The 21,307-nt window shown below is 46.5% G+C and overlaps 3 protein-coding genes and 1 long non-coding RNA gene across 10 annotated transcripts in view; 1 reads left to right on the top strand and 3 right to left on the bottom strand.

The window, feature by feature from the left end:
• Positions 1–4: 4 nt before the first annotated feature.
• Positions 5–9,225, bottom strand: LOC136184716 (protein white-like). Of its 7 annotated transcripts, none has more exons than XM_065971660.1 (18): positions 3,407–3,539; positions 3,237–3,357; positions 2,735–2,964; positions 2,558–2,606; positions 2,318–2,504; positions 2,100–2,255; positions 1,694–2,035; positions 1,556–1,633; positions 1,469–1,506; positions 1,301–1,406; positions 1,120–1,251; positions 978–1,070; positions 859–916; positions 731–808; positions 565–676; positions 416–507; positions 255–363; positions 5–198 (listed from the first exon to the last, which is right to left on the bottom strand). In XM_065971660.1, the coding sequence occupies exons 3-17, from the start codon at positions 2,940–2,942 to the stop codon at positions 269–271; spliced, it is 1,824 nt and encodes a 607-aa protein (XP_065827732.1). In that variant the 5' UTR covers positions 2,943–2,964; positions 3,237–3,357; positions 3,407–3,539; the 3' UTR covers positions 5–198; positions 255–268. The 7 variants fall into 7 exon arrangements, with proteins under 7 accessions (XP_065827732.1, XP_065827731.1, XP_065827726.1 ...); XM_065971659.1 differs by having other exon boundaries at positions 5–244; positions 296–363; XM_065971654.1 differs by lacking the exons at positions 5–198; positions 255–363; positions 416–507; ... (11 more) ...; positions 2,558–2,606; positions 2,735–2,964 and adding exons at positions 3,930–4,262; positions 4,309–4,407; positions 4,461–4,535; ... (4 more) ...; positions 8,986–9,033; positions 9,136–9,225 and having other exon boundaries at positions 3,251–3,357; positions 3,407–3,462; positions 3,537–3,878.
• A 1-nt stretch (position 9,226) lies between these two features.
• LOC136184717 (chitin synthase chs-2-like) lies at positions 9,227–16,632 on the bottom strand. Its single transcript, XM_065971661.1, has 8 exons — positions 16,095–16,632; positions 13,730–14,011; positions 11,847–13,567; positions 10,499–11,801; positions 10,267–10,341; positions 10,120–10,218; positions 9,739–10,071; positions 9,227–9,683 (listed from the first exon to the last, which is right to left on the bottom strand). Exons 1-8 carry the CDS (start codon positions 16,314–16,316, stop codon positions 9,342–9,344), a joined length of 4,377 nt encoding a protein of 1,458 aa, XP_065827733.1. The 5' UTR covers positions 16,317–16,632; the 3' UTR covers positions 9,227–9,341.
• On the top strand, positions 13,729–16,787 carry LOC136184721 (uncharacterized). Its single transcript, XR_010669415.1, has 3 exons — positions 13,729–13,822; positions 16,474–16,541; positions 16,619–16,787. It is a non-coding gene; the product is annotated as an uncharacterized lncRNA (long non-coding RNA).
• Positions 16,692–21,307, bottom strand: part of LOC136184715 (uncharacterized) — a 47,841-nt gene continuing 43,225 nt past the window's right edge. The window contains exons 6-11 of the mRNA XM_065971653.1: positions 21,114–21,283; positions 20,924–21,055; positions 20,708–20,872; positions 20,033–20,535; positions 19,814–19,976; positions 16,692–19,726 (exon numbers count right to left, since the gene is read on the bottom strand). Of these exons, the coding sequence (XP_065827725.1) occupies positions 16,802–19,726; positions 19,814–19,976; positions 20,033–20,535; positions 20,708–20,872; positions 20,924–21,055; positions 21,114–21,283 (4,058 nt within the window). The 3' untranslated portion in view covers positions 16,692–16,801. The remainder of the gene's footprint in view (positions 19,727–19,813; positions 19,977–20,032; positions 20,536–20,707; positions 20,873–20,923; positions 21,056–21,113; positions 21,284–21,307) is intronic.

Raw genomic sequence — 21,307 nt, 5'->3', positions numbered from 1 at the left:
AAAATGTCTACAACAAAGGCGTAAACCCACATCACACAACACTAAACAGCCAATTAAAACAATGCAGACATATTCGCTGTATCTACCACTGGCAGTGGTAAGGAGAACTCATCTTGATGTTAGAAAGAAGTGATAAATGCTACTTTTCACTTCTGTAAACGCGAATCCAAATGACAAAAGCGGTCAAAATTCGGAACCCTAGAAACAGCGCTCCTAAGAGGCCAAGATCGCGAAGAAAATGGCTCTGCGATAACCTTATTAGACCTCTTCATTTTCTGCAAGAAAGTACGCTAACCTCAACCAATCCAAGGTGATCGAGAACTTGTGTTCCATTTGAAAAGCAATTTTGGATCGAAGAGCATGCTAAAGGCGCGAAGTTATGCTAAAGGAGCACATATGACTACACTCAATTTACTCAGATTTGTGCCTCGCCATTCATTTATCATAAGCGCTTCAAAACCGTAGTAAAACCAAGAAATGTACTGAATCCATTCAAGATAGACAGGGCTATAAAATATACGCATATCAGTCGATTGTATCAAGATCGACTTACTAATCCCTTACACAGTTCCCGAACGAATAAAGAATCCGCCAAAGAGAAGAAACGGAATAAAAGATACCGGACCGATGGCCAATGCCACTGAAACAGATGGCACCGAAGCAGAAACTAAGTACCCTATAGAATTAAAAGAGGCGTTGAGGTTGTAAAGTGAAATAAAAGTCTTCTTACCAAGAGATAGAGACACCATGGCTATTATGACGCACAAACTGAAGAAGAGGAAGAACCGGTCTGCCCCGTCGTGAAGACCTGCGCAATGCCGTCCACAGTAGCGAGTCCAATTTTTTAAAAGCACCTACCTATCATGAAGTACGACACGGCGCTGAAGACGAGCACTTGTATAACAACAAAAGGGGTCTGTTGAAAAAGAAGGAAATTTATTTAACTAAGGCTCAATAAAGTGTGCAAAAGAGCCAACGTCAGCTATTGATTTGGCCAAATAGAAGACAAGCGGTCGATAAAGTCGGGATCGATGTTCTCGCAAGAACACAGGCATTTCCACCGGAAACGTCTAGAATAATAAGGTCAAGAAAAACACTGAATATGTAATTAAGTATAACCTGTAGAACAGCTATCATTGTGCTGATTGACAACTGAATAACAGCAAAAAACAATGCGGCTGGAATGTTTTGAACTCGTTGTTGATCGTATCCAGTTTTATAATACATCAATCCCATCAGCAACGCTATAACCTGAAATTTTCTGATACTACCATTGTGGTACAAATCATGGCGCCCTTACGATAGACTGGCCAATCTTCACTCTCACGGCAGTCTTGTCTCTAATGTTGGATAGCCAAGCCCGTAGACAAACCCATCCAAACTGAGTACACCAATGAGCGTTGTAGCTGTATATATTTTTTCGAATTGCTAGACATAGTATGCATAATACGGAGGAAATGTAACAAACCCTTTGGACTTGGAGAAGGGAATCAGCTCCGAGTCGGCCTGACAAAAGATGCTGTAAGAAGCAACTATAAATTAGGTCTATACGTACGGCTCTGTTAGTTTCATCTGCAAGACTTCTGTTGAGAGCACCAGCATGTTCGCTTTCTTCGAATGCATTACAAATTCTCTAAATAAAAACAGATGACATTAAACTATTATAATTGAGCGTCGCCACTCTGTATACAACCTCTGCCTTCTCTCTGCATTTTCCTTCCTTTCCCGGCACAATCGCCAACTCGCGAATGTAAAAATCAGCAGGATTGTAATTCGTTGGACATTGAAACCCGAGTTTGCTGAAAAACGGCATGGCGTCGACCGACGATCCGTAATAGGCGACTCTTCCTTGGGATAATAAAATCAAACGATCGAATAGGGCAAACGTGTCAGATGAAGGCTGGTGTATAGTGCACAAAACCGTGCGACCACTAGATGCCAATCTCTGCAACACGTGCACGACTGACTCCGCCATGAAGGAATCAAGCCCAGATGTGGGTTCGTCAGCCAGTAGAATAGAAGGATTTCCCAAAATCTACACATAGTCAAGAATGACAATGACGTACTATGTACGTACGTACGTCAAAGGGTTTCTTTACCTCGCTTGCAAAAGCCAACCTCTTCTTTTCACCACCGGAAATGCCTTTCATTTTACCCGGAATTCCAATAACTGTGTCTTTGCACTTCTCCAGCCCCATTTCGCGCATTATGTCGTCAACTTGAGTCGTATCACCTTGTTTCATTCGAAGAGCCGCCTAAAAGAACATCGACTGTAACTCACTCACAACCAGATTTCTCTTTTTCAAATTTAAATTACCTGAAAGCGAAGATGTTCTGACACTTTCAGCGTTCCTATAAAGAGATCCTCTTGGTGAACGTACGCAGCGACATTTCCAAGTTCAGATTTGGTGATTTTTCTTCCGTTCAAACGGACTGTGCCCGTGACTTTCAAAGAACTCGTTTGATTGGCCAAGAAATCAAGCAACGTTGTTTTTCCAGCTCCGCTAAAAAAGAACAGACGCTGAAACTCTAACAACACTAATAGAGGTTTGCATGCCTTGCTCCCATCAGTGCAATTAGCTCGGTTGCTCTTGCAATGCCTCGTACTAAAATACATGGGTATTTAAAACCGATACAAATTTTTGAAATGACACCAACACCTCACAAAAGGAGATGAAGCTGCTCTATCCCTAGGCTATCTATAGCAAAATGCCCCCTCTCATCTAAAACATACCATTGTCCAGTATGACTTTATCTTCACTCTTGACCCCTCCAACTCGATCAGACAGAGAGCGCGAACTTCGGGCAACGGCAGTGACGCTTTCCCACGAAAGAGTTGCGCGAAACGCAGGCTCCGAAAGTCGACGTGCAGCGGCCGGCGCCGCGTAAGAACTAGACTCGCTCATTTCCATGAGAGGGCTTTTTTCGTCACTGCTCGCCATTATCTTCTCAGAACGTGAGCAACTAAAAAATAGGCGTGGTCAATGACAAAGCTTTTGCCCTTTCCACGCGATCATGCGCAGGGAGCTCGCGGCCGTGGGAGGGCCGAGCCCTATCTAAGTCAGCTAAAGACATCATTTTTACGCAGCCTTATAAGGACTTTCTTTGGAGTGGTGCAAAATACCATGTCAGATGTGAGGAGTCACAGGACTACTGCAGTCAAGGTCCTTCTAACTAAGGGTCACCGTTTTTCATAGACAAAATACAGAATTTGATCGTTCCCAGTAATAACTCACCTCTCTGAGGCTGCCCAAAAGGTTGGAGTAAGGAATGAAAACGCGGTTCGTGTAAAAAATGCCTTTTGTTAGATCAGCGAGAGGACACTGAGGAAGAACTTCAAAATGACTAACGTCTAAACTAAGAGTCGCCGTTCATATACAGATAACGGAAATCGAAGTTATCTTACCTCTTGCTTGGACGGCACAAGGATCCGGGCAGTGAGAAAAATCACGTGGCTAGAAACTGACAAAAAACAAAAAACAAACAACCAAACACGAGTACGAATTTAGCATTCAGGGGAAACCACTCTTCCTCACTTAGACATTCTCCGACCCGACGCCCTTCGCTTCCTCCGCATCTGTCATCATGTCGACGTCTTCGTCATCCATCAGATGACTGAAGCGATTGGCCATGTCCAGACGACGACGAGAAAGGTAGTGAATGGCTGTTTCAACTCGATGCCAAAGACACGCTAGAAACTGAACGGCAATAACAACGCCGTAAACGATGAGAAATGCAAGAGCGAGTATATTTGTGCCCAGCACATTCAACATCGGACGATTTTGAAGAAGGGAAATGAGAAGAATCCATATTGTGTTGACAACGAGAAAAAGAAGCATCCAGTAGTTGCGAAGTTGGTCCAGTTTCAGCTTATCTTTCTACATAAACAACACAACTATACCCAATGCTGATTATAGTGTATAACTTACCTGGTTATAAACTTCTGGCTCAGTTCCAAGTTTCGACTTTTTCAACTTCTCCCAAAATTCGCTCTCCGTTTCATTCAGTTCGCTAAGCGCTACATCGTCATATTCATTTGCTGCTCTTTCGATATTCTTGTCAACAGCGCTTGGAAATTTGATTCTTTTCAAGCCCTGAAGCAGTTTCTTCAAGTGCCCTCTTTTCGTGATTTCCTTGGGGAAGTCGTCAGTGCTGAGAAAGGGAAGATTTAGAACGTCGCTTTCTTTTTCATACCCAGCCCCAGCAAAAACATCGACGTATTCTTCCAAATGGAGCGATGCCAACCACTCTTGAACTCCTTTCTAAATAAAACATAAAACATATACAATATATCTAATTGTAATCTACCGGTATGACAGGCGCTTCTACTGGATCCGGTATTCTTTTCATGTGATCAAGAATTCTTTCTCGATGACCCCGTGCAGAAATACCAATACGACGTAGCTCCTACATGCAAACATGCCACTGTCAGCGAAAATTCAGTACATCGCCGACTTTACGTTTTCATCAACGTCAATAAGAAACGATGTGTCGTCATATCCGTGATGCCAGAAAATTCTGGCATGCCTTTCAAGCTACAGATAGAAATAAGCTTATGCTAAGAGGTCAAAACGGCAAAACTGATTTCACTAGAGGCATAACGGGTTATGCTTTAACTCGCGTCAGACGCATTATTTTTGGTACAATGTACCTCTATGCACCCACCGATATTCTCTCGAGAAACGTCTCGATGCTTTCAACGTCTCTGGCGTACTCCCGTTTTGCCCTGCCCTCATGAAGACTAAGACAATCGTCGTTTTCTCCTTCATCACCCTCATCCGGATCCCCATGATCCCTCTGCTTTGCAGCCACTTCATCGACGTGTTCGCTGCCGGGACTGTCAACTGTTGGCCTTTTGCAACAGCCGCAGCAGTCCAGTGTTTCTTTAGCCCAACTCCACCAACTTCGAAATATGGCAGTCAGCGTCTCTCCCTGAGACGCAGCAGTCTTCCCTTCCCTCGTGCCCCACGATTGATCGTTCAAATTACATACGGAGTATATAATCAGAAGAATGTACCCAGACGGCAGACAGAACAAGTACCACAAGCCGTGTATAATGCAACGGAATTCAATAGGATGCAGCAAGGCGGCGGCGACGTAAACGCCAGCTAGCGCGCCAAAATACCATGCGCTAATCGGAACTTCGAGAAAGGTCAGATGTGGCGATGACGTTGTCGTTGTTGGAGTCGTCTCATTGGTTTCGCGAAGAAAACGAGCGGTCGTCGGTTTCTCCGTATTGGGATAAGGAGCCGAATTTGCAGGTGGTATAATTCTCAGCGGTGCCGCTGTCGCCGGTGCTGCCTCCTTGATCTTAAATCCGACAATCAGTTGAACAGCGATGCCCACAGTAACGGCAGCCATCACGAAGGCGAACACAATCGTCAATATCTTGCTGACCTGCATCTTCGTCTTTTCGTCGCAACGGACATTGACGTAACCATAGAAAATACAGAGAAGAACGATGAATACAAGACTTGTGTTAAAAATCGAGAGCGTGCTAAACGACGGAGAAAAGGCGTACTCGAGCCCTGCCGCCATGATGAGGATAACCGTACCGGGACTGACGATCGTTGAGAAAAATAGTGCTACCTCGTAGAACAAAAAAAGATACGAGACGGAGTCAATGTTTACCGGAAAACGGATGCCTCGAGCGCACAACTCGCCCAAGTTTGCTATCGTCGACGGTATCCAACGGCGACGCTGCTTGTAGAATTCTTCGAATTCTTCGGGGCAGTGTGTCCTGCAGTCGGCGGCCGCGGCGTATTCAAGTCGCCACCCGGCGTAGATCATGAGAGAGCAAAGCCAACGATCCTCGCCCATGTCCTGTTTGAGAAAGTCTAGGCCGTGTTCGACGCGGCCGCTGTAGTCAGGAAGAGCGGAACGAACTGCTCGAAGGCGAAGAAGGCTGAAGCAACCCGGACAACACGTAACCGAACCGAGTACGTGCTCAGCGACTTTAAGAAACCAGTGGCCTATAGCATATTCGAATTTTTGATACCTGATGAAAAAAAGAAGATGGAGTTAGAAAGAGCCTTTTCGTTTTCGTTTTCGCTTACCACACAATGGGGCTGTCGCCTATTGGATGCGTTCGACCGCAGACTGCGCCGATTCGATAATCTCTCAGCAATCGATCAATAAGAATATCAACGGAATCCGGCGTGAAGTCGACGTCTGCGTCGGTCGTCAGAATGAAGGTGTTGTTCTCGTCTAGATTATCTCGATTTTTGCGATGATCGAGAATGTACGACATATACATGACCTGGCTCCAGCGCTTCTTCTTCTTATACTTATTAGGATCTTTGAGGTGAAGATAAAAGGGAAAATCGCCCCCTAGCATCCAATGCAATTGAATTCCATAAGGAGTTTCGCATTTTTCCACTTCATTCATCTTGCCGTGAAGTGTCTCCTCGACGAGACTCATTAGCTGGTAGGCGTATCGACTTGGATGCATACCGTTTGCACCGTTGTCAAAAAAGATGTGCGATTCGAAGAGGCGACGGTTTTTATCTTCTGGCGTCATTCGACGAGATTTTGCAATTGCGTAGATGGAACTAAGCAATAGACGCTGTTCTTCTAGCGATTCGCGATACATTGTCGTGCAGATGAAAACGCGCGCTTCACGGCTTTGTTCTACCGGCTTCTTCTCATCCATTCCAATGTTTCGATTGAGTAGGAGACTTTGTTCGATGAAAGGTGCGCTGTAGTAAGAGTGAAGAAAAAGATCTTCCTCGCGCATCAGAGATATTGTTTTGAATCGATAAACGTGAACGAGCAAGTAGATAGATTGAACAATCCAAAGAGCGATGACGGCAGGTATCAGATAACCGTCTTTCTCTGCACAAGACAGAGCTAGAAAAGGAATGTTGGTTTGTTCTTTTTCGCACAGGGTAACGACAAGAATGACCGATATAGGAGTCGATAGTAATAGGGGCACGATAAAGGCTGCAATGTGCATTTTCAGTGTGTATGCCAACCAGACTGAGAGATATGCCCCAAAGGTACTGAAGACGTTGACAAGAAATGGACCTAAGTAGTTCCAATCGCCAGTAATGTGTCGAATTCCCTTGAGCAGCTTGAGAGCGTTGAAACTTGTCGTTTCGTCTAATGCCAGGACGGTTGTTGCCGCAAATGCGAAAACGGGAACAAAAAGAAGACGCCAAAATCCATTTAGAACGCCCGCTTTCCATCTCGCGCTTGTAACTAGCCGGTCATGCTTGGCTGGGGTGTTGAGATATTTCTGTACGGGAGGACACCAGACAATGGACAGGCAGACGAGGATTCCGGGTATAAAACAAGGTACCACCAGTAACTTCGGTGTCTTAGACGATTTCAAATGAACCATATCGAGAATGATGAAAGCAATAGAGAAAAGTTCCAGTACCAAAGCAGTTATCATTGCCAGTTTTTGAATTTTTGGCTTGGCGAAATATCTCCTAAACGGATGGCCCGACTCTGCTTTGCTCATATCAGTGCCATCGTCAAGCAGCTTTGTAGCCGCTGAGTCGGTGACGTCAGATTGAACGTTGAACGTTTCTTCTCGGTTGCGCGATACCCCACCAGCGCATCCGTTACGATTCTTATTGCTGCGAAATAAAACGTAGAGTCGCCAGACTATTGCGCCCAGAAAAACACCGCAGCTTGACGTAATGACGAGGGCGCTACTCGCCGTCGCTTTCGGTGCAAAACCAAAGACAAAAACGGCAACAAGTAATGATTCGGATAGACTCGTCACGAAACCCCAGACCTACAACGAGAAAAAGGTAAGCAAGAAGCTAAGTAAAAAACTATACAAAGCCCTTTGGCAAACGTTACGCGTCTAACGTAACTTGCGCGAGCACGTGATAGAATTATAGGTATACATCATGTATAGGGAGGGGTACGAAGAGGAACCCGAACTCTTTTTGACTTGCCTTTGCACCCGTACTCGGCCACGGGTAGTAAGTTTGTTGGTTTATTCTCAGAAGCTGAAGACCAATCCAGACGCAGCGAACAAAACTGAATGCATGCGGTACGAGAATAGCAAAAAGAAGCAGCCAAAATTGGCTCTCCTTTGAATCACTGCTGCTGACGTTAGCGTTCGACCCATTGCCGCTAAACTGCTTAACCATTACGGTAAACGATACGCGGCTCGCGACAAGGCAGCCAAGAGTAACGACGCCTAATAGACAGCGAACAATCCATTGTGTGGCGACAAGACACATTCTGTTGCAGTCGCGTTCGGCTTTCATTTCTTCGCTGTTGTACACCGATCTTTCTTCCTCAACCGTGAGCGTATAACGCCGTGGCTTTTCTGCGCGGGGCGTCGCATTGTCCTCTAATTCCTCGACAATGACCGGCGAGTGCGACATGGCGAGGTGAGAAAGTTCAATCGCAGAACCTGCCTCTAATGCGGAAAGAAGCACGTGATCACCTTTCGGTCTCGTGACGAAATTTCCAAAACAGTTTCTCTTCTTCTTCTCTCTCACTGCCGCTTCAAGCTTCAAGTTGTGCATGGACAACTGTCCGAGCTAGCAGGCAATTGTGTTTTTTGATCTGACGCTCGCATCATAATGAAAGCAATCCCTCGCTTTTTCACTCCAAACTATAGAAAATGTACCGTCGTACGTTCGTTTGAATTAAGCCCGAGCCTAGCAGAAAAAATTGAAATACCAAAAAGATGGCTGGCTTCACAGCATTCACAAGTCTCTAAAAAGCAGAAGATAGTCAATCCCACGAGGTTAGAAACTTAATTAGGACGCTGAGACGCTTCGCCAACTTACGTAGAGACCTCCCCTCTATACAAAGGCGAGGTCTGGACAGAGGCTAGAGGACCTACGCAGCGCGCTCTTTGTTTAGATAGTCAAAGTTGTCAGTCACAGCATAGATAAACCATTAGATAGATTATTATCTATGGTCACAGGCAGCAAGTTTGTCGTTGGAGGGGCTTCCTAGAGGCACGTAAGCGCGTTTCTCACTCCTACGAAAGAGGACGGCTTAGGTCTCTACCTCTTTAGAGCATCAGAAACGGCTCGTTTCGGAGCAAACGCTCGTGTACTGTACACGAAAAACGAACAGTTAGGGGAATCAGTACAGTAGGTAACTGTCAAAATTTGAGTTGCCGTTCTATAGAAGACGGAATTCAAAGTAACATCTCACCTCTCTTGACGCTCTAGGACAAGGCTTGCTTCTGTCAGACGGGTTGGGACGGCTGGGAAAGGGTGGGAACGCCTGGGCGAAGGAACAAGGATCCGGGAGTAAGAAAAAATCACGTGGCTAGAAAGGAAGACAAACCCAACAGAACAAAGGAACAAAAACACACGAAACACGGCTAATTCAATTCGGATGAAACCACTCTTACTCATTTAGACATATTCCGACACGACGCCCTTCGCTTCCTCCGCATCTGTCATCATGTCGACGTCTTCGTCATCCATCAGATGACTGAAGCGATTGGCCATGTCGAGACGACGACGAGCAAGGTAGTGAATGGCTGTCTCGACTCGATGCCAAAGACACGCCAGAAACTGAACGGCAATAACGAAGCCGTAGACGATGAGAAATGCAAGAGCGAGTACGTTTATGCCCAGCACATTCAACATCGGACGATTTTGAAGAAGAGCAATGAGAAGAATCCATATTGTGTTGACAACGAGGAAAAGAATCATCCAGTAGTTGCGAAGTTGGTCCAATTTCAGCTTATCTTTCTACATAAAGAAACAACTATACCCAATGCTTTTGTTTGATTATAGTATAACTCACCTGGTCATAAACTTCTGGCTCAGTTCCAAGTTTGGACTGTTTCAAATTCTCCCAAAATTCGCTCTCTTCTTCATTCAGTTCGCTAAGCACCACATCGTCATATTCGTTTGCTGCTCTTTCGATACTTTTGTCAACAGCGCTTGGAAATTTGATTCTTTTCAAGCCATGAAGCAGTTTCTTCAAATGCCCTCTTTTTGTGATATCCTCGGGGAAGTCTTCATTACTGAGAAAGGGAAGATTCAGAACGTCGCTTTCTTTTTCGTACCCAGCCTGAGCAAAAACATCGACGTATTCTTCCAAATGGAGCGATGTCAACCACTCTTGAACTCCTTTCTAAACAATAGAACTTAGATAATATATATACCTCTAAGTGTAACGTACCGGAATCACAGGCGCTTCGACTAGATCCGGAAGTCTTCTTATCTGATCGAGAATTCTTTCTCGATGACCTCGTGCAGAAATGCCAATGCGACGTAGCTCCTACAAACATGCTACTGCTAGCGAAAATGCAGTACATAATCAACTTACGTTTTCATCAACATCAATAAGAAACGAAGTGTCGTCATATCCGTGACGCCAGAAAATTCTGGCATGCCTTTCAAGCTAAAAATAAAAAACAAGCTAAGTCTACAGCTTATACAACCCATATAGCATGTACTACGTATCTACAAGGCCAAAACGAATTTTAGTGGTAGGCATATGACTGGTTGGTTATACATGTACAGTGTACGTGTACGTTTCGCTTTTGGTATCTCTGTACCGAAATTCTTTCGAGAAATGCCTCGATGCTTTCAACGTCTCTGTTGTACTCTCGCTTTGCTCTGCCACCATGAAGACTGAGACAATCGGCGTCATTTTCATCGCCATCGCCCTCATCAGGATTCTCATTTACGGCCACTTCACCGACTTCTTCGCTGTTGGGACTGTCAACTGTTGGTTTTTTGCAACAGCCGCAGCAATCCAGTGTCTCTTTAGCCCAATTCCACCAACTTCGAAATATGGCAGTCAGCGTCTCTCCCTTAGACGCAACAGTCGTCCCTTCGCGTGTGCCCCAAGACTGATTGTTTAAATTACAAACAGAGTATATAATCAGAAGAACGTAGCCAGAGGGCAGACAGAACAAATACCACAAACCGTGTACGATGCAGCGAAATTCAAAGGGATGCAGTAAGGCAGCGGCGACGTACACGCCAGCTAGCGCACCGAAATACCATGCGCTAATCGGAACCTCGAGAAACGTAAAGCTTGGTGAGAGCGTTGTTGGCGTTGTTGGCGTTGTTGGCGTTGTTGGAGTCGTCTTATTGCGATGAGGAGCCGAATTTCCAGGTGGAATGATTCTCAGGGGTGCCGCTGTCGTCTGCACTCTCTCCCTAATCTTAAATCCGACAATCAGTTGAACAGCGATGCCCACAGTAACGGCAGCCATCACGAAAGCAAACACAATTGTCCATACCTTACTGACTTGAATCTTCGTCTTTTCGTCGCAACGGACATTGACGTAACCATAGAATATACATAGAAAAACGATGAGTACGAGACTTGCGTTAAAAAGCCAGAGCGTATGGAAAGACGGAGAAAAAGCGTACTGGAGTCCTGCCGCCATTATGAGGACCACCGTACCGGGACCGATGATCGTTGAGAAAAGCAGGGCCACCTCGTAGAACAAAAAGAGATATGAGACGGAGTCAATGTTTACTGGAAAACGAATTCCTCGAGCGCACAACTCGCTCAAGTTTGCTATCGTCGACGGTATCCAACGGCGACGCTGCTTGTAGAATTCTTCGAATTCTTCAGGGCAGTGAGTCTCGCAGTCGGCGGCTGCGGCGTATTCGAGTCGCCACCCGGCGTAGATCATGAGCGAGCAAAGCCAACGATCCTCGCCCATGTCTTTCTTGAGAAAGTCGACACCGTGCTTGACCCGGCCGCTGTAATCGGGTAGAACGGAACGAACTGCTCGAAGGCGAAGAAGGCTAAAGCAACCCGGGCAACACGTAACCGAGCCCAGTACGTGCTCAACGACTTTAAGAAACCAGTGACCTAAGGCGTATTCGAATTTTTGATACCTATTAAATTAAATTTAGATTATGTGAAGACTTTTCCTTGCTTACCACACAATGGGGCTATTGCCGACCGGATGAGTTCGACCGCAGACGGCGCCAACTTGATGATCTCTCAGCAGTCGATCAATAAGAATTTCAACGGACTCTGGCGTGAAGATAACGTCTCCGTCTGTCGTAAGAATAAATGTGTTGTCTTCATCGAGGTCGTCTTGGTTTTGACGATAATTAAGGATGTACGACATGTACATGACCTGGCTCCACCTTTTCCCTTTCTTATACTTTCTAGGATCTTTGAGGTGAAGATAAAAGGGAAAGTCGCCACCAAGCATCCAATGCAATTGAATTCCATAGGGAGTTTCATATTTTTCCATCTCATTCAACTTTCCGTGCAGGGTCTCCTCGACGAGGCTCATTAGCTGGTAGGCGTATCGACTTGGATACATGCCGTTAGCGCCGTCGTCAAAATAGATGTGCGATTCAAAATGATGTCGTATTTTATGTGCCGGCGTCATTCGCAGACATTTCACAATTGCATAGATCGAATGAAGCAACTGACGCTGCTCCTCAATCGATTCGCGATACATCGTCGTACAGATGAAAACGCGCGCTTCACGGCTTTTCCTCACCGGATCGGCAAGCTTCCTGCTCCTGCAATCGAGTCCAACATTTCGATTGAGTAGGAGACTTTGCTCAATGAAAGGCCCGTTGTAGTAAGAATAAAGGAAAAGATCTTCCTCGCGCATCAGTGCTACTGTTTTGAATCGATAGACGTGGACAAGCAAGTAGATGGATTGAACAACCCAAAGAAGTATGACAGACGTTATCAGATATCCGCTGATTTCTGGACACGACAGAGGAAAGTTGACATGTTTACATCCACACAGCGTGACAACGAGAATAATTGATATGGGAGTCGATAGGAGTACGGGCCCAACGAAGCCAACAAGGTGCATTTTTAGTGCGTATGCCAACCAAGCAAAGAGATAAGCCCCGAAGGTGCTGAAGACGTTGACAAGAAAAGGAGCTAAGTAGTTCCAATCGCCTGTAATGTGTCGAATTCCCTTGAACAGATTGTGAGCCTTGAAATAGCTGAGTCTTTCATTTTCTTTGTCTAACGTCGTCATCATGTTCACTACCGCGAACGAAAAAGCGGGAATGAAAATAAGACGCCAAAGTCCGTTCAGAACGCCCGCTTTCCACCTCGCGCTTGTGACTAGCCGTTCATACTTAACCGGATTGCTGAGATACTTCTGTACGGGAGGACACCAGACAATTGACAGGAAGACGAGAATTGCGGGAATAAAACAAGGTGCCTTCCATAACTTCGGTGTCCGAGAAGAGTCCGAATTAACCATATGTACGATGACAACAATGATGAAAGCAATAGAGAGAACTTCCAGTACAAAAGCAGTACTCATTGCCGTTTCCTGAGTTTTTGACTTCGCAAAGAACCTTCTCCACGGCTTGTCAAACTCTGCGCTGTTGGGACCAGAGTCATCTTCAAGCAGTTTCGTCGCCTCTGAGTCCGATTGAACGAGAGGATGTTCTGATAGTTCGCGAGATGTTCCACGGTTTGCACTGGCGGCTACGTTGTGACACTCTTTGCGATTGCGAAGTAGAACGTCGAGTTGCCAGATTATCGTTCCAAGAAAGACACCGCAGCTTGATCCAATAACAAGGACACTACTCGTGCTTTTAGCAGGTGCAAAACCAAATACGAAGAGTGCAACCAGTAGCGATTCGAAGAGACTTGTCACAAATCCCCAGACCTACAAAGAGAAAAGGTAAGAATACTGCGATGTACTGTTCCGTTTCTCAGAAGAGTGATTAGGTTATGCAATTAGCTCAAACAGGAAAACCTTTGTTAGAAGGCCTACGAGATTAGCGCTCGGATACGACTCCTGGAACAATGCTCACTTCATTAGACTTGCCTTTGCACTCAAACTCGGCCACGGATAGTGAATCCGTTGGTCTATTCTCAGCAACTGAAGACTAACCCAGGCGCAGCGAACGAAACTGAATGCGTACGGTATTAGGATAGAAAGGAGAAGCAGCCAAAACAGACTGCTGACTCGGACACTGTCTTTGAATCGACTGTCGTTGACTCGGACACTGTCGTTGACGCTAACGCTCGACGAGTTACTACTGAATTGTTCAATCATCACGGCGAACGATAAACGGCTCGCGACTAGGCAACCGAGAGTGACGACCGCCTCAATTTCTAGAAAGCGCCCTTTGGAGGAAAGGCGGTTTTTCAATGAAAAGTACAAGAAACAAAGAAATGTAATCAAGTATCGCTTACGAGCGGCTAAGGAGAACTTTTTCATTGAGAAATTGACACTTCTTAGTCACAATCCCGCTCGGTTTTGGTCTACCATCAATTGCATCACGGGACGACGTAAAGTTGTGTCTGATCAGCTCCCTTCTGCTGGTGAATTATGTGATCAATTCGCATCAGTAGTTGGTATGTCACAGAGCTCAGAGCGTCGGCCTCGTGGCCTACTAGAAGAAGATTCTCTTGAAACGCATTCTCAAGCTGATGACGTTAATTCTTCAATTTTATTCAACTTCCCCTTAGTGTCATCAGATGAGGTCTCGGACCTCCTTAGAAGAATTGACGTCAACAAAGCCTCGGGTCATGATGGAATTGATGGGAAATTTTTAAAAATGGGAGCGTCTGCAATTTCACCATCATTGGCAAGCCTTTTTAATACTTCTCTCCAATCTGGGGTATTTCCAGATGAGTGGAAGTGTGCCAAGGTTGTTCCCATTTTCAAATCGGGTTCAAGACTTGATCCCAAGAATTTTCGCCCGGTATCGTTGCTGCCAATTGTCTCAAAAATATTGGAACATTTTGTCTTTCAATCTTTATGTGGCTACTTCGACAAGCACCTTCTTATTCCTGACTGCCAATTTGGCTTTCGAAAATCTCGGTCAACTCAAGATGCGATGGTTTGTTTGACTCAAGATCTTTTGTCTGGCAAGGACGCAGGTCTTCGCTCGGCGGCTGTCTTTCTTGATGTTAAGAAGGCCTTTGACACAGTCGATCACAGTTTACTTCTCCGAGGTCTGTCATCGTGTGGAGTGAAGGGAAAGGTCCTGGCATGGCTCTCTTCTTACCTCTTGGATCGTCGACAATTTGTCTCGGTCGGCTCTACTGCTTCGAACTTGTCGCCAGTTAGGAGAGGAGTGCCTCAAGGTTCAAAATTAGGTCCTCTTTTATTCAATTTCTTCACCCGGAACATCACCTCGGTCGTCTCTTCTCAATCGTCTCTAATCCTTTACGCAGATGATGCCTGTCTTTATTCCAGCAACGAAACTTTTGAGGGAGCGGTTACTCAACTACAACAAGATATTAATAGTGTGACTTCATGGTACTCTGAGAATCTGATGGCTCTCAATGGTCAAAAATCGGCTTTTCTGCTTTTTCCCAAGTTTCGTGATACTGAAGACACGTCGATCTATACGGTTTCGGTCAATAATGTCATTCTGTCGCCTTCACCTCACGTGAGATACCTCGGGGTTTTGATTGATAGTCGTCTATCGTGGAAACCGCAGATGGACAACGTCATTAGGAAGGTTGGCCGAAAAATTGGTGTTCTTTACCGATGTCATCGTCTGTTATCCAACGCAGCTCGACTAGCGTTTGTTCGCTCAGTCATTCAACCGGACCTTGACTACGGGGCTGCCGTTTGGGCGGACGGATCAGCTGGCGTAATCAGCCGCTTAGCACAGATAGAAAAGAGGTATCTCCGTTGTCTGGCTGGTTTGCGTTATGACGATTCTACGGCCTCTGTTGGAGGAGTAGCAGCACTTCTCGATCTATTTCGTCTCAATCCAATTCGCACAAGGCATGCTACTCAACTAGGAATGTTGAGTTACCGCTGCTTGTGCAACTCCGCCACAGCTTCTGTTCTCGCGGCGAAAATTGGGCGTATTCAGCGCACCGGTGCCGCCACTCGTCTCAGTGCTTCTGGGGTCAACGTCATCCGACCACGCACCGAGGCACTTCGTCGTTCTCCATTCTTTCGGGCTCAAACTCTATGGAATTCGCTTCCGGCAATCATAAGAGGGAGTAATGATCCCGCGATCTTTAAATTGGGCCTGAAGAACTATTTCAATCAAAACTCTGTGTACTGATTTAGAGGTTATATAGTTATAGTTGTAAATATTGTCATTTTTCTCTTTTCTCCTTTTGCTGTCATTCCCCTGTATACGGTTTCCTGGAAGATCGGCCCACGTGCTGAAGGATTTCCGTATTAAAATAAAACTGTGAACTGAACTGAACTGAACCGCTATAAGACAGCGAACTATCCCCTGCGTAGCATTGCGACACATTCTGTGGTAGTTGCGCTCCGCTTTTCCTCCTTCGCTGTTGTAGACAGACCTTTTCTCCTCAACCGTGAGCGCTGCATGACGTCGCGGTCTTCGTGCGAGGCGAGACCGTGCGTTGCGGACTTCGACGACGTCGTCCATTGAGTCATCTGATCGTTCAATGATGTCCGGCGAATGCGACATGGTGGTTGAGATCGTATAGCTAAGCTTGCTCCTCTATAGATACAACCTGAAAACACGTGATATTTTAAACGTTTTGCCCCATGCACTGCCACTGGCTTCATTATCGCAGAACTGGCACTCCATTTTCGTTACATTATTTGATCACGTTTCTGAACAGGAATCTCGATCGTGTGATATTTGAGTTGCCAAACGGGAGCGATCGAAGCGGTTTTCAGAAAATGAAAGGTACGGTCATAGACAACTTCTAGCTCGAGCTCAGGATTTTAAAATGCCCGAGCTTGGTTTATCGAACAGCATTCTAGACGTTTCCGATCGCTCTTGCTGGTGATGCTTCGGAGAAAACGACGTAGAAGTTACGCAGCACGAATGAGCACGTGCAAGAAAAAAGTGAAGCGCATGCGTAATCGAAGTTGCGGGGGTAAAGTGGGTATTGAAAAACATACATCAAAAACAAAAAAATATAAAGTTTAGAAATGCAAAAAACTTCAAAGGTTCATGAGACTCTTGACCAGATTACCACTGCCAGCGTCTGACCCCATCGTATCTAAAACACGTTTTTCTTCCTCGCTTAGCTCGACGCTTCGTTTCGGTGTAGAACCAAATCCCATCAAACTTTTAATTAAGTCTTCACCGTCGTCAGAACCCGAGGGTCCAGAAATGGCTTTTTTCTCCTCGTCTGTTAGCTCTATACTCGCCGCAGGAGCGTCAGCGGCGGGCGGCCATTTAGAATCAGCAAATTTTCGAGCAAGTTGAGGCGTTCGAATTTTTCTTGGCGCCAAGCGGGGACTGCTGCTTGGAATTTCCAATTCCATCAAATCGCCAATTGCTTTAGTCGCACGCGCTTTTTCCGTCTCCACTTTACGTCCGACATCTGGCTCTTGATTCCGTTTTCGAGGTGCCGGTTTGGGGAGCTCGGTAGTCGGTTTGGGGAGCTCGCTAATTGGCTTGCGGAGCTCTGCAGTCGGTTTGCTTCTGCTCAATTCTTCGTCTTTCTTGACGGCAAACTTTGGTTTTGCAAGAGCTGCTCCACGATACGTGGATACAGGTGCCGTTTCACTTTGGCGCGGTATCTGAAACTGTCGCCTAGGTCCCGGGAGTGGTGATCCGCCAGTCTTTTGTTCCCACTGCGACACGTCCAATTTTCCGACTCCTCTCCTAGAAGACGGTTTTGGTTTTGCTACAATCTCTGCAGGTTTAGCTTCAATTGTCTTAAGAATCGGTTCGGGTGAGGCCGGCTTAACGACCGTCTTTTCAGGAAGCTCGGCTTCTTTCTTCGCCTGCACTGGTTTCTCCGGTTGAACAGGCTGAGGTGGACGCCACGTTTTTCGAATTTTTGGCTTTGGAGAAGGCGCGGGAGCGGAGGCCGAATCGTATATCTGAAGTCGACCAAGCGACAATTTTCCCACGCTGCGACTCGCTGTTGAAAACCCGGCGGACTTCGGTTCTTTGACGTCGAGTTTTCCCACAGTTTGAAGAGGCGAAGAAAATTCGGCGGTTTTCGGTTCCGTTACACTGAGCTTACCAACAACGTTCTCGGGACGATGTAAGTCGGCTTCTCCTGGTTCCGTTGTACTAGAGACAGGGTCAGTTGTTGTGACAATACTAGATGAAGGGCCTTCCTCTTTGGGCCCTTCAGCATCCTTTCCTCCGTCATCTGTCTTTGCCATGCGAATAAAAACGTCTTTCTTTGGATGTTGTTCTACATTCGATTGTTCTTCTTTCAGCTCTTCTTCAAATGGTTCTTCTAGTGGTTCTTCTTTCAAAGACGATTCTTTCGGCCGTTCTTCTAATGGTCCCTCTTTGAGTGGTTCTTTTTCCAAAGACGCTTCTTCTGGCTGTTCGTCTTTCGGAGATTCTTCTGTTGGAGACTTTTCTTTCAGAGTTTCTTTTTCCGAAAGTACGTCAGTGATTTCCAACTTTTCTTCTTTCTTTTCGCTTTCAGATTCTGCTTCAGGCGGCGTCGCTGTTTCTACTGCACTTTCTTCTTCAATCTTTCCATCGGGCTCAGGTCCCGAAGACGTGGCGATAGGCAAACTTTTGACAGAAGAGTCATCGGTGCCATCGCCAGTGGCGCTTCCTTCCTTCTCGCCCTCCTCACCAACTACTGCTTCTAGATCCTTTTCAATCTCGGTTTCGGACCACTTTTCGTTAGCCGCAGCAACAGATTCCGCCTCAACAGATCCTTTCTTTTCATCTTCCCCTTCCCTGCGCTCTTGCGGAAAACTTGCGCTAATCACCTCTGCTTTATCTGTCTCATCTTTGCTGTCTGATGAAGAAGCATCTTCAGCGGCGTCTGCATCATGTCTTTCCTCGCCAGCTGTTCTTTCTTCGGTCTCATCTTCTTTCGCAGCATTCGACAATTTCTTGTCGCCTTCGGAAGCACGAAGCGGCACAGCTTCACTAACAGCATCGCTAACAGCATCGCTAACAGCATCGTTAACAGGGTCGCAGCGTTTTCCTGTATACCAACTGACAGGAGTCTCAAAATCCTCATCGGAGTCGTCCTCATCTTTTGGCGGGAGCGGCGGAGGAAGCGGCGGAGGAAGCCGTGGAGGAAGTGGCGGCGGTGACGGTGACTCCGTCTCCCTGTACGGAGGAGGTCGCGGCAACGAAACGGGTTTCTTCAGTAGCGGACTATCGATCGATCCACGACGACCGCTGTAGTCATCGCTGAGACTCGCCTGCTGCGGCTGCGGCACTTGCGAAGACTTGAGAGCAACTGCTGCGACAAGACGCTGTAATCGCTGCTGCTCCGGCGTTCCTGTTAAGTCGTCGGACCATCTTACCCGACGAACGGGCCGCTTTGCTTGTTCCTGCGTTGCTTTTGCTTCGGGAACTTGAAGAAGAGCATCGGCGATCGCCTGGTGGCAAAACTCGAATTGGTCGACCGTTTGGACCATGCCGGCTCGTTGACTTCGCTCGTTTCGCACCGTTTCCGTGACGTCAACAATCGCTTGGCCGCGTTCGTAGCCCTCAACGATCCCGTGAACGGTGCAGAACGTTCCAGTACGGCCGATTCCGGCGCTGCAGTGAACGAGAATAGGTGCGTCGGGGTTGAGCGAGTTCGTCTGGCATTCGGACACGGCGCGGACGAGATCGAGAAAAGGAGCTGGACTCAACGGCACGCCAAAATCGGGCCACGAGAGATAGTGGAAGTGAGTCAGCGCTCGAGTCTCGTCCGACTTGTCCGATGAAAGAAGGAGACGTGATATCATTACATCCGAAGTGTAATCCTGATCGGTGCAGGTGATTGTGTAGTGACCGAACTGAAGAGAGTCGTTCGGACCTGGCCAGTACTTCTCGCACTTCTTTTTTGACCCTTCCTGACAGCGTGTTGTCATGACGATGCACTGGACATCTTGTTCCCAAATCATTTGCCAAAAGTGGGCTACCGTTCGCGGTAGAGGACCCTACAAAACAAAAGATGTTTACATTACTTTTAATTTGAACTAGATTGATTAATTAATAGCTAATTCAGGTTGCAAATATATTATTACCTGAGCGGCGATATAGCACTGCTCCTTGAAAGACGAATCAACATAGCTTGCATTGATGTAGTCAGCGCCTTCTTCGTCCAAGTCAACATCCCGCAAAGTTACTCTAGCAGCATCTTGCGGCAAAACGTTACGGTAACGATTTTTAGGCGCATTAGCCCATAAGCTAAACAAAAACACAAACGTCAGTACAGTTAATAAAACAACTGCTAAAAGACAAACCTTGCAGCGGTGAACGTTCCCTGCGTAGGCTCTTGTTTCATCGCAGCGTAATCGGCTCGAGCACGGCCACTTTGCAGTCTTTCCTGAAGTCGAGTCGCTATGGTGGATGCACGCTCGCGTTGGCTTATCGCCGGCGGCGGTAAACGATCCTCGTCGGCGCTTTCTGTTGGACTACCAACTGGACTGGCGGCTTTCGGCGGTGGGCTTATTCGCTCCGACAGACGCAGGGTATCCTGATAGGAGTCTTCCTCTAGACCAAGGTTTTCAAAACCTGCCGGCTCGGTGCTTTCGGCTCCGTCAAAAAGAAGGCCGCCTCCGCTTTTAGACACTCGTCGGTGTTTTCTCTGTAGCCTCTGTTCCTTTTTCTTGATCGCTTTCGTTTGTTTCATTTCTTCGCGGCGCTTTGTTTCCAGCGTTCGCTTGGTCTCCTTCACCATCTGCTCGCGACGGAGCGATTCCTGTCGTTTTAGTGCCGAAGGGGTTTCGGAGACATTCAGGAGAGCCTAAATATAAAGGAAAGAGATGCTTGATCTGATCTCCTGAGGATTTTCTCGTTCGCAAGAATTTACGCTGAAAGGTTCTAAGCATGCTTACTCACATAAATGGGGCTCGAAAGAACCTCGAATGTAGACTTAAGAAACTGTCGTGTATTTCGCGAGCATCGTGCGTACATACCTTTGTCAACGTTTCTTGAAAGTCCGCCGTTCGGGATAGAGTCCAGTTACTGCTGTCGAAAACCGGCTCTTCTTCGTCGCTTTCTTCTGCAGCGGGAGATGACGCTCCGCTAACGTCGCTCTCTTCCGCGTCGTCGTAGCTAGATCCGTGGAATGGCGAAACTTCCTGCAATTGAAAAAGTAGTTTCACGGTGCAATTATAACAAGTTCGACTTACAATTTGAGCTTCTTCTAAACACCAGAACCGAGACGCTTCTTGGGATCCAAACTTTCTTTCGAAGCGACGTTCTTTCTCGTAGTAAGGATGACGAGCACTTTCCGCCAGAAGAGCAGTTGAAGGCATTAGTTCCTAAATTTAGCATACAATTAGAGTATAACTAGCAAAAGCTCCTTATAAGCCTCCATACCACTGCCTCAGACTCTTTCTCGAAATCGTGATAAACAATCCCTTTTGTTTGTCTGGATCGTGACCGGATGATAAAGGCCAAAGCGATGAGCAAAAGTATCAAGACAGCCAAGGCAAAAATAACTGCCATAATGTAGGTGTCGATAGAGTCTTTGCTGACAGCTGCTATTTCTAAAGAAAAGCAAAAGTAAACTC

Source organism: Oscarella lobularis, chromosome 3 (genome assembly GCF_947507565.1).
Source record: "Oscarella lobularis chromosome 3, ooOscLobu1.1, whole genome shotgun sequence".
NCBI lineage: Eukaryota > Metazoa > Porifera > Homoscleromorpha > Homosclerophorida > Oscarellidae > Oscarella > Oscarella lobularis.
Note: the sequence above shows the minus strand (reverse complement) of the source record. Positions and strands in the feature narration are given on the sequence as shown.